This window comes from Ictidomys tridecemlineatus, unplaced genomic scaffold, assembly GCF_052094955.1.
Source record: "Ictidomys tridecemlineatus isolate mIctTri1 unplaced genomic scaffold, mIctTri1.hap1 Scaffold_444, whole genome shotgun sequence".
In the NCBI taxonomy this organism is placed as follows: Eukaryota; Metazoa; Chordata; class Mammalia; order Rodentia; family Sciuridae; genus Ictidomys; species Ictidomys tridecemlineatus.
The window spans coordinates 143,532-158,461 of NW_027522873.1; the positions used below are offsets into that span (position 1 = coordinate 143,532).

Sequence of the window (14,930 nt, forward strand, 5' to 3'; positions counted from 1 at the left end):
CCAGTCTGCAAAGAGGTCCTGTGTGGGCCAAGGGCCTGAGTTCTTCCTGGCAGCAGAGGTATTGTCTGTCTGTGGGAAGGTCAGGGCAAGGCAGTCATGTTGGCATCTTTTCTCCTCTAGCTACAAGCTCAGTTCCTGTCACGGCTCCTCAGCCAACCCCAGAGCCAGAGCCTTCTCCCAGGGAAGGGGCAGAGCCGGAGTCCAGGACATCAGGGGTCTCTACTCGATCCTCCCCAAGGCCCCAATATAACAAGCGGATGAGAGGCAGGTGCCTCATTCACGTCTACCTGGAAAAGGAAAGGACAACACAGTATAGGAGCATCCTGGTGAGTCTTCGAGCAGGGGAGTCTCCTGGGAGCCCACAGTGGGGAAGACGAAATCCACAGCAAACACTTTGGACTAGGCCTGTCTTCTTGAACTGGAGCTTCTGGAAGGTCAGGAAGGAGAGCAGAAAGTGAGCAAGAGAGAGGCGGGAGAGCAGCAGCATGCCAGGTCTGGGTGCGAGTGGGCCTGCGTGTTTTGGGATGTGCAGGTCAGAAGTGCAGGAGTGAGTGCTGGGTTCAGAGGAGGTCAGAGAAATATCGAGGGTACAGGCCATCCTCTACTGACCTTGGTATTGAGGAGGAGTATATTGAACCGTGGAGGTTGAAGCACAGGAGTTGGCAGTCATTTTCTTGTGTGTGGGAGGGGATATGTTGCTGGTTGAAGGGAAGGGAGCCATTGTAGAATGATTAGGGTGGGTAGGTGTGGGTCACAGAGAACTGGGGGCCTTGGAGGGGCCCATTAGTGTCCTAGTTTGCATGTATGTGAATAGAGATTTAGCGGCTCTCTCTGCAGAATTTTCCTGGGTGTGGAGTATCCATCATGAGACTCTGGTGTCCACCTCCAGGGGAGCTATGTTGAACCACTGCACCTGCTGGGTCCGAACCTCCTGACACCCTAGCAAGCACTGACACTCTCGAGCCCAGCAGCTTCCATGCCTATCATTAAAGAGTCCTAGTGTGTGTTGTGCCCTGGCTGTCAGGACCAAAGCACCTAGGGTTTGTGCCTGGTCCACACAAAAATGCAGCTGCATCCCAGACCAGAGCAGGGATATGGAAGTGCACTGGACCATTCCTCCCATCTTGATGGGACTAGAGTGTGTCTGTACAAAGTCTTTTGGTCCTTATTCCCTTGTCCCTGTAGGGCATAGCAGGTTGAAGCAAACTCTTGTACCAAGATTGGACTAGAGGCTCATAGGAAGACCCCCACATGATCACATGAAGGCCTCAGGTAGCAGGGTATCAAGATGGTGCCCTTGTGTTGAGAGCTCACTTGTCTCTGATTGTCCTTGAGCACTGTCCTCTGGGTAGCTACTCCCAAATTCCCTCTCTGATGAGCTTTCTCCAACCCTGCTCAGGTGACCTGCCAGGACAGGGCTCCAGTCATCATCCGCAGGGCCTTAGATGCACACTTGCTCCAGCAGGAGGACCCAGAAAACTACGAGCTTCTGCAAATTCTCTCGAACCATCAGAGTAAGTGGAACCATCAGAGGGTAGGGAGCAGTGAGTCACAGTGGGCTCACGATAACTGGGAGCCAGAACACAGTGTGCATTGACCCAGTGCCCAGGATGAGTATGGTGGGACTTGTGCATAAAACAAAGTGTAATGATGGGGCATAAATCTGCAGGTTCTTCATGTTCCCCAGGGGCTGTGGACCTGCCTATCATGTGTTCTTTCCTTGGCCTGAGGAGGCATTGCAAAGCTATTATCCACAAGGGGCCAAGAAGAGAGGCTTCTTTGTCTTGTGTCAAAGAAGACAGACAACCACAGGGTGCCTACTTTGGTGGCCTTTCCTGACCTAGATGAGTACATGAGAAAAGCAGTTCAATGAAGAATCATTTCTGGCTTCCAATCTTTCTATTCATTGCAAACTGAGTTTACTTAGGACCAGAGGCCATTTCTAGAGAGAAGAGTGTGGTAGAATAGAACCCTTCACAGCTTGTAAACTCTTCTTGGAGAGAGAGAGAGAGAGAGAGAGAGAGAGAGAGAGAGAGAGAGAGAGAGAGAGAGAGAGAGAGAGAGAGAGAGAGAGAGAAAGAAGAAGAAGAAAGAGGAGGAGGAGGACGAGGAGGAGGAGGACGAGGAGGAGGAGGACAAGGATGAGGAGGACGAGGAGAAGGAGGACATGGAGGAGGAGAAGGAGAAGTAGAAAAATGAAAATAAGTTGAAGGAGGAGACCATGAATAAGAAGGTCAAGATGACTTTAAGAAGAAGCATGAGGAGAAGATGAAGAAGAACAAGAACAAGAAGGAGAAACACAAGCCGAACAAGAAGTATAACAATAAATTGATTAAAAATGTGAATGAGAATTAGACTCATGAGGAGAAAATGCAGAAGTGGGGAACTCAAGAGAAATATATATCTCTGGATGGCACAGCCCTGCTGTGGACATCCTCCACCTACGCTCAACACACCTCCAAACCATACCCCTCCAATTAGTGTAGCCCTGTATGAGTGGATGAATCCACTGGCAAGGTGGAGGCACCCACCATCAAGTGCTTTTCCATAAACCGACCTGTGATCATTGCTGCAGTGGGGAGAAAAATTTGAACACATGAGTCTTTGGGGACCAATCCAGATACAAACTCTAGCTGTTTGTCTTTGGTGGGTCCAACGTGAACTAAGAAGGTCTGGGGTACAAGGGGCTATTTCCTTGAAAGGTGTTCCTGTAGGGGACCTCCTGTGCATAGAGGGTCCTCAGGGAGGAATCAGTGGGGAGTCTTTGGTGCAACAGTAGCTGGATTCGGGGGCTCTCAGGTCTGTGTGTGAGACCTGAGCTGGCAGAGGCTCTCAGTTGTGGGGGATGTTGGGTAGTGTATTACTTGAGTGTCACCTACCACGCCTCTGCCCCTGCCTCTCCAGAGCTGAGGATCCCTGCTGATGGAAACGTATATTACGCCCTGGATGGCAGAGTGGATTATAACTTTCTTCTTCGGGAAACAGCTGCCAGCAAGTTGTTTAAAGTCAAGCCAAAGGAGGTAAACAGCCACCTTCTTCAGTCTTTACTCCTGGTGCCACTCCACATCCTCCAAGGGGACAAGAACCTCAGGTTCTGGATGGATGTTGTAGAATGCCCACAGAGCCAACTGCCAGGCTGGGTGGGGTGCAGGTGCTGGGCTTTGCTGATGTTGTCATCCCCCACAGTTCTTGGAGCCTTCTGTGGCAGTGGCATCCAGGATCCCAGCAGCTGTGAGCAGCAGCTCTGCGGTGGCTGCAGGACCATTGCCCCAGGCCACCCAAACCAATGAGTGGTGCGTGAGAAAAGTCACCAGTAGCAGCTCCTCACTGCTTCACTCCAGCGACCAGGTGGAAGACAGCCGCTTTGTCCACGTCCTCCTAGAGGGACAGAGCCTGAGGGAGACAAAGCGCATCCTGGTAAGCCCGACAGCAGGGCTGCCTCCTGGGTGTCCCCACAGTGGAAGGCAGGAGACACAGCTAACCCTGGGGCTGTGGTGGGAAATTAAGAAGAGAGAGGTCAGTCTTAAGGGCTTGACCTGAGTGGGGAGAGCCTCAGCATGCCCAGCTGCAGCGGTGAGTGGGCCTGTGTATTGTGGGTTTGGCAGGCCAGAAGTGCAGACGGAAGTGCTGTGGACAGATGAAGGCAGAGATATGTCCAGGGTGCAGGCTGCAGTGCCTAGAACTTGGTATTCTCAATGAGTGAGGTTGGAGCAGCGGAGCTGGCAGTGACTTGTCACATGTGTAGGAGGGGGTGTGTTCCTGGTGGCAGGGAAGAGAACCTCCTTAGCATGACTAGGTGTGAAAATTTGGGGTCGGGATCACCTGGGGGGGTCATGCCAAACTTCGGAATGTCAGTCTTTGCATGTATGTAAATACGGAGCTAAAGGGGTTCTTGGCAGAATTTCTATGGATGTGCAGTAGACACGCTAATGCTGCAGGTGTCCAGCTGCAGAGGAGACATGTTCAGTGACTGCCAGTGCTGAGTCAAGTACATCATTAGAACCAGACCCGCACCGAGCTTCCAGAGCCCAGGGCCTCTCCAGGCTATCATGAAGCACTCAAGTGCACACTCTTGTATCTGAGTCTGTTTTGTGTAGTGGCAGTCAGGACCAAAATTTTCAGTGCATCTGCCTCTTCCACCCACAAAGGCAGCCTGCATCCCAGAGCACACTTGGTGCGCAGATCCCTGGCCCATTGCTGTCATCTCAGTGAGATGAGAGTGTGTCTGTGCATAGGCAGTTTGGTCCTTTGACCTGAGTGGAATGTGGCTCCCCAGGGGGAGGGGAGATGGCAGGTACAGGCAGATATTTGTACCAGGATTGTTCTAGTAGCACGTTGCAAGAACCCAGGGGGTATATGGAGGCCACACTCAGGTAGCAGGATAACAAGATTGTGCCCTTGTATATGTAGCTGAGATTTCTCCTGAATGTTTGACCACAGTCTTCTGGGTAGCTCCTCTAAAAGCCATTCTCTGATGACATTTGTCCCACCCTGATCTAGGTGACGTGTCAGGAGAGGGTGACAAGCCTCATCCGCAGGGCCTTGGACCAAAATTTGTTGCAGCATGAGGATGTGGACAACTTTGAGCTGCTGAGAATGATGTCTCTGCATGACAGTAAGTAGGACAATCAGACAGTGGGGAGACATGATCCACAGTGGGCTCAGGATAACTCACAGCCAAGAGAAAGTGGGCCTTGGCCCTAAAATAGCCAGAGTGTGGTGGGCCTGGTGCAGGAAACCAAGTGCAGTGATGGGCGTGTCCAGTGTGGACGAGTTCAATGAGGCCCCAGGCGGCTGCTGGACCTCTCTAAATGTGTTCTCCCCTGGACCTGGTCTGGCAATGCAAAGCTAATATCGATGAGGGCAAGGCAGAGAGAGGCTCAATCTATCATCAGTTTGGTTTATGGCTCACTGATAAGGATGCCTTCAAATGAAGAGGAGCAGAGCATGGGTCCTGATTGGATCAGCATTGCTATGGACGGAAGCCGCACAGGTCCCAATCCATGGCCAGGATATGAGAAGTCCTGCCTACTCAAGAATGTCAGGATTGCAGCAACTGGGAACAGGACTCAGTGAAGAGGAAGTCAAGGCCAGGGGACAGCCTGTTTGGGTTCTTTTTGGAACAATTCCAAGTCCTCTGTGCCTGGGTGCCCATCTCCTGAAGATATCAGAATGGCCAGGTTATTATTCCTTCCAGCAACAAAGAAGGGCATCTGAAGAACAGAGGCCACAATGCTGAGCTGTCCACAATGCCAGTGCTCTTTCCTTTCTTGTGAGCCCGACACTCCTAGCCTCCACCATCCCAGCCTGTCCACAGTAGAACACACCATCTGTCGAGCACGTAAGTGAGTTTTCCCATTTTCACACACTGCCTCATTTGAGTTGGCTCTGTCTCACACATGAGGAAGACTGAGGTGCAAGGAGCTGGGCAAGGGGCAGTGTCTGCGAATCTCAGGGACTTGGGAGGCAGTGCAGGGGGAAGGGGATTTCCAAACAGCCTCAGAAACTTAGGGAGACCCTGTACCCAAGTCAAAAGGCCTGGGAATGGTCTCAGTGCTTAAGTGCCTCTGGCTTTATCCCTAGTAAAAAAATAAGCCAGTCAAAAGGAATTACCAAACCGAGAATCTACAAAGGTGATTTCAGAAACAGACTTTCAACCCAAGCATCAGTTGAGAGCAGGCTCCAGACCAGGGGAGGTTTGTGTGTAACAGACGTCAAAAGGGAGGACTACGGGGGGCCTGGAACCCACTAGGTGTGATGGCATCTATGCCTTATGGCAGGAGGGTGGCAGTGATGCTGGCCCTCTCCTAGATTTTGGAAACCTTGTTTTCATTGGGGAAGCTTTATGGAGGTGGAATCTATTTTAGCAATCCTGGTCCAGATGAGGTGCTGACTACCACAGGTAGAAGCCTATCCAGAATGCGGTGTCTGTTATTCAGTCTTTCCTGACAGTGACAATGACCAAGAAAGGAAGTCACTTGTCTTTGGTCTTGGTTTCACTCCTGGCCATTGATTGAGAACTGATTTCATCTTGGACTACTGAACAGAGGCTGCATCTGGGCAGAAGAGTGTGATAGATTTGAACTCCTCAGGACGCCCCGCCATTGCCAGAGAAAGAAGGAGAAGGAGGAGGAGGAGAAAGAGACACTCCTGAGTGGGGAGAGGATCACACGATAAAGAGCAGGAGGCAGAAGAAGAAAAAGAAGGAGGTGAACAGAAGGAAGGGTGGAGGGAGATACACAAGAAGAAGAACAAGAAGGAATCATGTAAGAACAGGAAAAAGACCCAGAAAGAACTACAAGAAGATGCAGGACAGAAAGAAGAGCCAGAAGTAGAACAAGAACCAGAATAGAAGTACCAAGCAGACAGCTCCTGATGAGAAACAAGGGGAAGGAGAGCGATCCTAGAAAACAATAGAGTTCTTCAGGGCACCACCCTGCTCAAGTCCTCCCATGTCCATGCCCAACACACCTCTGATGGATACCACCTCCCCTCCGTGTATTCATCCATGAGTGGATTCATCCAGGGCAAGGGGATGAATTCCCCCACCATCCAACGCTTCCCTGAATGCCCATGTGTGAGCATGGCTGCCCTGGGGAGAAAGGCCTAAGCACAGGAGCCTTTGCCAATCCTGATGCAGATCCTGGCAGTGTCCCTTTGGCAGATCCAACCTGCACTGAGAAGTTCTGGGCCCAAGGTGCTGTTTCCATTGCCAGGTGCTCTTTTGGTTTAGAATCCTGTACATCATCTTCTCCAGGGAAGAATCACTGAGGGAGTCTTTGGTGGCACTGTAGCTGGATAGGAGGGCTCTCAATTCTGGTGCAGGCTCGCCCTGGCGGAGACTCTCAGGGGTTGTGGGTGTTTTGTGGTCTAATCCTTGAGTGCCACCTAACAATTCTCTCCACTTTGCTCTGCAGAAATCAAGGTCCCTGACCACTCACTGATGTATCTGTCCATGAATCCACAAATCAAATATTATTTCATCGTGAGGAAATGCCGCGAGGTCAAGGGAAAGGAGGTAAACACCTACCTTATTCAAGCTGTACTTGTGCTGCCATTCCACTCCCACCTGGGGAAATGAGAAGCCTGAGCACCTGGACATATGTGCTAGAAGCCCATAGAGCCAACTGACAGGCTGGGGTGGCTTTCTGTTTCTGGGTTTGCTGATGTTCCATCCCCCACAGTTCTCAGAATCAACCTGCAAGTCCTCCAGGCCGCTTTCCCACAAGCAGGTGGGAGACACCTGCTTAATTCGTGTCCACTTAGAAACACAAAGTCCAAAGATGGCCAAGACTGTTTTGGTAAGCCTGGGAGCAGGGGTGTCCCCTGGTGCTTACACCTGGGTGGGGAGCAGACACTGGTCCAATACCATGAACTACTCATGCCCTCTTGAATTTGGAGCTTCTGGATGATCAGGAGGATAGATGGGAATCAAGAAGGAAGAGGTCAGTGTGAAGGGCTGGAGCTGAGATGAGGGAGAGCAGCAGCTTGTCCACCGCCATGTCTGAGGGAGTCTGTGTGTCAGGTGGCAGCATGCAGTCCAGAAGGGCAGAGGCAGGTATGGGTGACAGATGAGAACAGGCCAGGACCTAGGTTGCAGGTTCCTCTGTATGGGATGCTGGCCTCTATGGAGCAGGACACCAGTATGAGGTTCTGCATGTTCCTTGAACAAGGAGCTGAGAGGGTCTCTCTGCAGAGTCAGTATGGATGTGGAGCAAGCACACTAAATGTCCAGGTAACCCAATGTTTACCCTTGGCGGAACAGGTGCCCTCGTACACCCCAGCCAGCACTGAGCCTCTGGAGGCCAGGAGCTCTCATGGCTATCTTTCGTCACTCCTGTGTGTGGTCATGTTCCTGGGTCTGATTTGGGCCCTGGCAATCCAGACCAAAGCCTCTAGGTTTTGTGCCTAGGCCATTCCCAATGCCGCCTGCATCCTCGGGCAGACCTAGGATCTTGGAGGCTATTGTCCCATTCCTCCCAACTTGTGGGATGAGATTGCATCTGTATGCAGGTAGTGGGGTCCTTTCACTTGGAGAGAAGTGTAGCTCCACAAAGAGCAATGGCAGGTCCAGGAAGTCCTATGTACAAGGATTGGGCTAGTAGCCTATGGGAAGAGCCCACGCGATGAGCAGGAGGTCAGCCTCAGGTAGTAGGGTCATGGATGTTGCCCTTGTATTTAGAGTGGAGGTGCCTCCAGAATGCCCCTGCCCACTGTCCTTGAGTAGTCACTTCAAGGCCCATTTCCTGAAGGCCTGTCTTCCATGCTGCTCCAGGTGACCTGCCACGATCGGGCTCCTGTCGTCATCCGCAGGGCCCTCGAGCTACACTTGCTTACTCAGGAGAAGCCGGAGGAATATGAGCTGGGCCAAATCATCTCTCACCGTCAGAGTAAGTGGGACAATCAGATGACAGAGAGCAAGGGTCAGGATGTAGACTCAGGTCGACTCTTAGCACCAAAAAGTAGTCTCTGACCCCCAAGAACACTCCAACAGGGTGCGTTGGGCTCGTGCACAAAGCCAACTGCACTTCTGCTGGTGTAAGCTCTCCAGGTGTTTTGGTATACCCCAGTGGCTAGTGCGGCTCCCCACCAGGTGCCCTGCCCAGGACATGAAGACGCATGCAAAGCTGACATCATTGAGGAGTGAGGAGGAAAGCCTCTTTCCAGGAGCAGTATGGTTCTGTGGTCTGAGATAGGAGTGGTTTCAGAGGAACATGGGAATGCATGGGCTAAAGATGGAACTGGCATTTTGTGGACTGAAGCAGTAGGATTGAAAGCCTTCTGTGTGACCAGAAAACCACTGCCTGGGCAGAGCATTGCCAAGATTCTAGCAAGCAGTAACAGGATGAAATTGGGAAGAAAACACAGCCTGGGAGACAGCTTGAATCATCTGTTTTTGCATCAATTCCATGGTCTTCCGCACCTGAGTCCACTAGCCAAGGAGTGATCCCAATAGCCAGGTTATGATCCCTAACTAGAGTCAGATGAGGGCTTCCTGAGCACGTAGCCACAGAGCTCATCTGATAATAATGTCAGCGCTTTTTCATTGGTTGGTTGGTTGGCTTTTGTGAGCCAAACACCTCAGCAGCCATTATCCCAGCCTATGTACGCTGAAGACCACCATCCCAATGAGTTCTAGGATCACTTGTCTCCTATCTTAACCTTCTGTTAGGTTAGTAGAGTCTATGGAAGAGGAAGTCTGTCTGGGGCCTTGGTAGCCTAAGAAATTCATAGCAGAGATCCCCACATCCAACCCAGAAGGGATAGAGAACAGGCTCTAGGTTAGAGGAGGGCGACAGGAAAGAGGTGTTCAGAGGAAGAAGAAGCTGGCTGTTGTATTCCCCCACTCGGGGTCATGGCACCACTGGGCCATACACCATGTCGGAGGGAAGCAGTCCCTTTGCTGGTCTTTGGAATCATTGTTCTCAGGAGGGCAGCATTTGGAATGTGGCCTCCATTCTCAGAAGCCTGGTTCACATGGAAGCAGGCTCCACCAACGCAGAAGCGTGGCTCTAATGTGGTATCCGTGCTGGTCAGCCTGTCCTCACCGTGGCCATACTTGAGAATCCTAGGCCTTTTCTCTGGGTTTCACAACTTTCTCTTTGGTTGTGCACTGAGGCTGTCCATAAAGCTCTAGTGTGTGGCAGTGGAGAGCTCCTCAGCCCTTGCCACAAAGGCATAGACTGGGAGAGAGAGAACAAGGCTGGGAGAGAGGGAGAGAGAGAAAGACGGAGAGGAGAAGGAGGACCTCTACTTGGAGAATTGAGGATTCAGTGGAGCCAACAGGGACAAGGTACTGGTGCCCAGGGCGCACTCCTGTTTAGGTCTTCCTCCAAGCATGCTCAACCTTTCTTCCAGTCCCTCCCACCTCCCAGTAGTGTATTCATCTTGAATGAGAATTTCATGTTGACATCAGAGCACTCACCATCCAATGCTTCCTTCCAAACCCACCTGTGAAGATGGCTCATGTGGGGTCTGAATCTTCGGCACTTTTGTGGGAGATTTCAGATGCAAACCCTAGTGGTGTGCTTTGGCAGACGCAAGAGGACCTGGGATGTTTTGGAGTCCAAAGCCTTTGGTAGGAACAGACATTAGGTCTGTTGAAGTGCTCTGCCTAGTTCTTCCTCAGGGAGGACTGTGGAGGCTGTCTTGTTGGTATTGGTGCTGAATTGGAGAGCTCTCAGGTGTGTGGCTCAGTTCGTTTCTGGCACAGGCTCTCAGATGTTGGGGTGTCCCAGGGAGCACCTCCTGAGCCACCTTATTTTGTACACCCCTCTCTCCCCAGAGCTGAGGATTCCAGCGCAGGCCAACGTATTTTACGCAAAGAACCCTCACACGAAACCCAACTTCGTGCTGAGGAAAAGGAGCCTCTCCCAAAAGAATGATGAGTGGATCCAGCCTCAACCTCCCTCTCGTCCTGCAAAGAAGAAGGCTGCAGCCCTCCTGAGGATGCTTGCAAAACCATTCTGCTGCTGTGTGCCTGGGCGGGGCTGAGGCAGCCCAGGAATATTTACATTGATTACTATTTGCTTCAAAGTTTGAATCTATAGTTTGCCATTGTCTTTGACCTTGTTTAGTAACACAGTTGTTACTCTATCCTGTATTTGTTGTTCCCATTAATATATTATTATTTTAAAATATATATGTTTTTGTTACCTGATCTACTGTGATGATTTGTTACCTGATCTACTGTGATGGTTTTTGATCAAAATTGTGCATTTGATGATAATGAATGCCATGCATTTAGGAACCTGTAGACTCTAGACAATGAATGAATGTCTACTGTTGCATGGACTGGTCTGCAGAGTCCTGTAGCATTTGAGCTTGTGTGAGGGCTTCATAGGGCTTGCAAAAAGTCCGGGTCAGATGGTCCTGCATGAAGCTTAGCTCCTAGTGGTCTCCTCTACAGCATAAGGGCCAAGGAGAAACCCACTTCCACACAGAAGATGGGAAGCTACCTTATGAAGGTGATCGTAGGTGTGGGACCCTCTTGCTAGGACCCTTTTTCTATTGGGCCAAAACTGTGCTCTGAATGTGATTGCTGAGAAGAGCTTGGAATTTCCTGATTGAAACAGTTCATGCAAGTTGCTTCCACTTGCAGGAACAAAGTGTGTTCTCGTTGAGCACTTTGGGGTGTCCCAGGTTGCACTAGAGTGTGTCAGAAGCACTTGTAATGATTGGCATTCATGGTTTCACATTGAAGCCTCTGTGCCATCTGTCAACCACTGATGGCTGCAAGTGGGTACCCTGCCTTTCAATGAGTTTTCTGAAAAAGTAGGAGTTTTGAAGAACTGATCTTCTCAGCATTCCCCTTGCCTCCCCAAGTTGGGTGATGTCAATTATACAGGCTTCCTTGGGAGCACACATTTTATATTGAGCTGGAATTGGACTCTGGATGCGATTGCTGAAAATAGCTGGGGAATGGGAGAATGGAAGCTGTTTGCTGCAAGCAGTTTCAATTTGCTTTGTTGATTAACTTTGTTGTAAGTGAGCACATGCTATTTTTTTTTCCTGTGGACCTAGAAGAATTCAAAACTGCTTCTTACAGGTGACAGGCATGCTTACACATTGAAGCCTCTGTGCCATTGATAAAAAAAAACAGTTCACTCATGTGGGCACCTGCACTTCAAGTGAATGTTGTAAATGAGTGTGACAAATGGATGTCAGTGAGACTTTGGAGAACTGATCTTCTCAGCTGGTCCTCTTTTCCACTGCACGTTGGTGATGCTAGATTCAAGAGATCTCTTTCTGGCACCCTTTGTGTTTCATGCCTGAACTGTGCTCTGAAAGTTCTTGAGGAGAACAGCTTAGAAGTGCAGAAGTGAAGCTGTTTGTTGAAGCAGCTTCAAGTGGCACAAGCTAACTTGTTCTCAGTGAGCACATGGGGATTTTCCCTGGTTGAAGCAGTGTGAATGAGAATGGCTTCTCAGAGCTGGTAGGCATGTTTGCATTTGGCAAACTTTGCCATCTGCCACCCAGAGTTCCTTGCATGAAACCTACATTTCCAGTGTTTTCAGAAAGGTGTGATGAGTGGGTTTCCATGGAATTTTGTGGAATTGATCTTTTCAGGCAGTCCTCATTGCCTTCTCAAAATTGTTGATCCTGGTGCAAGGGCTCTCTTGTCAGCCAACATTGTATTTTGGGCCTGACCTCGGCTCTGAATGTACTTGCTGTACTTCCCATCTTTCCTCTCTCTGGTCCACTCCTCAGATCCCATCCTTCTTTCAATAGGGCCTCATCCAGGAAGCCTGCCCATGTGCCTCCCACTTGATTTCAACTTCTCCAGTGCACTTATTGTCAAAGCAGGGACTCCCTGGAGAGAGGGCTCTCCATTCTGCACACTGAAATTTCTCAGCAGGGAGGACTCCTCCATGCTTGGATGGCGGGGCTGCAATCACCTGGAAGGTGGAAATAGGAGGCTGGTGGTGTTCCTAGCCAGGATGCTGGTGACTGCAGTGCATTTAATCTATGGCCCTCAAGGAGGTTTATGCTGCAGATTTGTGTACTTCTGCATCTGTATGCACACAGTTCTTCATGTGGGGAAAAAAGCAATGTTCTCAAAGTTTGCTTTATATTATACTCAACTGGTAATTTACAAACCCCAGTGTCCCATCTTAGCCTAGAGCCATTCCATCAGCCCAGGGCCAGTGGGTGGTCCAGCGGTCAGTACTATGCACAGCTCCCAGGTGGCTCCAGTGTGTAGCTGAGTTTGAGAGCCAGTGTACTGTAGGATTTGCCCTTGAGGTTAGAATTCATTGACTTCCTCTTATGGCATTTCACTGGTTCAGGATATTCGTTGTCTCATGGACTATTCTGTGAAACCTTCAAGTTAGCCATCTCTGGTCATTTCTTCCCTTTGATGGCACCTGGTTCAACAGCTTGTTGTTGGGTGGGGTCAGTCATGGGCAGTCCTGGGTCACAGAGAGGGACAGGAAGACCCTAATGTGGAATGGTGGTGTAGAGAGTAAGGGTGGGGCCAGAGCCCACACTGTGGTTAGGGTAGGGAAGGGATCTGAAGAGACTACCTTGAAAGCGAGCTCTGGCTGCAGTTAACCAGGAATCAGGGCCTGGAAATGGAAGCCATGACAGGGCTTCTGACTAGAAAGGACACATCTTTCTGGGCTCAGTTGGAGGTCCATCGAGGCAGAGGAAAAGAGAGAGGATGCCGGAGAGGGGGATGGTCTAGATCACAGAGCAGCTCCGTCATCTTAGAGAATGGATTATTTTCTTCCAGTTGTTGGTAAATGCTAATTCCTTCACGTGTTACATTCACATCCACCTCGTCCATTGGAAAGGCTGCTCAACCACCACAGGCAGTGGTATCTTGGTGGATGTGTGCATTCTAAAAGGAGGTGAGGTTGGCACCAATAGAGTGTGTGGGCGCTCAGGCATTGGCAAGCTTGCTTTGGAGAGTGAATCCTCTAAATGTTATTGGGCTGTTTTTGAAAGATCGTGTGGTTTGGCTAGACCTAGAATGCTTCCACACAATTTAGCATGGTGTATATTTTAGAGAGCATGATCACTGAGGGGCAGGTTGCTGGTGTGAAGCCGTGAGCATTAACATCTATCAAGTTTCTCACCTGGAGTTGGCTTCCTACAACTGGTGACAGTGTTTTGCTCCTACGGAGCAATACTGAACAAGTCTCTGGGCCAGTAATCCATTGCTGAACTCCATCACCAACAAAAAGACCCTGAGTGAAGGTGAGGACCAGAAGAGCCCGGGAACCACCTGACAGCAGCCCTGAAGTCCTGAGCTCTGGCACATCATATGCCAACTCAACTGGGTATCAACCTCTTCCTGGGCTCATTAGAACTGTGTGCTTCAACTTTCAGAAACAAATGCAGAATGACAGAATCTTCTGTGAGGACACTTTTCTAAGTCTTGTTTGCAGCACGTGTTCTAAGTCTTATTTGCAGCATGTCTTCACTGGAATGAGTAGTCATTTGGCATTCTGTTGTACTTAAAATTTCATGAGATTCTTCTCCTACTTGGTAGGTTGTGTGAAAGTGACTCGGCCTGAATGCATTTTACATCCCAAAATATGGCTTGTCTTTTCTCCTAAGCCTATCAGGGCAATCAGAGCAGCCAAGGAGTACTATAAATTCAGGCACAAAATGGCCAGATAGACTGGGATCACTGTATATCTTTCTAGAATCTTCTTTCATTCTCTGGCTTCCCTGAGGTAAAATGTGGAGACTCTGTGATCCAGATTTGTTAGCAAGTAGTTTTCTTGGGAGGTGATGCTAGAAAACTCCAGATGGGAACAGGAAGTGATTAGGAACTGGAAGACAGGGTGTACCAGCCAGTTGTTGTCACTGAGTGACTAAGCACAGTCCTGATAAGGAGTGCTGGGGTCCATGTAGATCATGCTACTAGTAGAAGCCCTCCTACAGGGTGAGAGAGCTGGGGTGTTCTCCACCCACTCCTGCCAGCCATGAGGGGAAGCTGCTGCTGGCCTTCACTGTAGGCAAATGGGCCATGGTGCTGGGGGCTGGAGGTCAGCTGGGGTGTGAAGAAATGGCATAGTGCTGGACAATGTCATCCAGCTTTGAATCCCCAGACTGGGATCTTTAGCAGGGCAAGGTCAGAGACTGTGCTCAGTGCAGCGTCTACTTCTCAGCATAGTGCCAGGCACACAGCGGAACTTCATCAATACCCGTGGAATGCTCTGGCTCGCCCCAGCCCTTCTCTAGGCCTCTCAGCTGGGCTCTGTCTGCTGGTCCTGTCTGTTCTACTATATTCAGCTCTTTCTTCTTCGTAATTCGCTTTCCTGAATTGTGTCCTTTTTCTCCACACTCCTTTGGTCACTCTTTGTCCACACTCCTGTGGTCCCAAATGGCTTTGTGGCGGGGCTGTGGCAGAGAGATCTCATTACTACCAGAGATGGAGTTTTTAAGCCAAATAAGACACGTGCTCTGCTGCCAAGGAT

The 14,930-nt window shown here is 50.1% G+C and overlaps 1 protein-coding gene across 15 annotated transcripts in view; it reads left to right on the forward strand.

The window, feature by feature from the left end:
* Window positions 1-10,660, forward strand: part of LOC144373609 (uncharacterized) — a 33,665-nt gene extending 23,005 nt beyond the window's left edge. For 14 of the 15 annotated variants that reach the window (XM_078036638.1, XM_078036636.1, XM_078036641.1 and 11 more), the window contains 9 exons: window positions 121-326; window positions 1,400-1,514; window positions 2,905-3,020; window positions 3,187-3,417; window positions 4,501-4,615; window positions 6,918-7,018; window positions 7,185-7,301; window positions 8,276-8,390; window positions 10,286-10,660. In XM_078036638.1, coding sequence (XP_077892764.1) covers window positions 121-326; window positions 1,400-1,514; window positions 2,905-3,020; window positions 3,187-3,417; window positions 4,501-4,615; window positions 6,918-7,018; window positions 7,185-7,301; window positions 8,276-8,390; window positions 10,286-10,494 — 1,325 coding nt within the window. In that variant the 3' untranslated portion in view covers window positions 10,495-10,660. The remainder of the gene's footprint in view (window positions 1-120; window positions 327-1,399; window positions 1,515-2,904; window positions 3,021-3,186; window positions 3,418-4,500; window positions 4,616-6,917; window positions 7,019-7,184; window positions 7,302-8,275; window positions 8,391-10,285) is intronic. The other variant, XM_078036651.1, reaches the window with a different exon arrangement.
* Window positions 10,661-14,930: the final 4,270 nt, after the last annotated feature.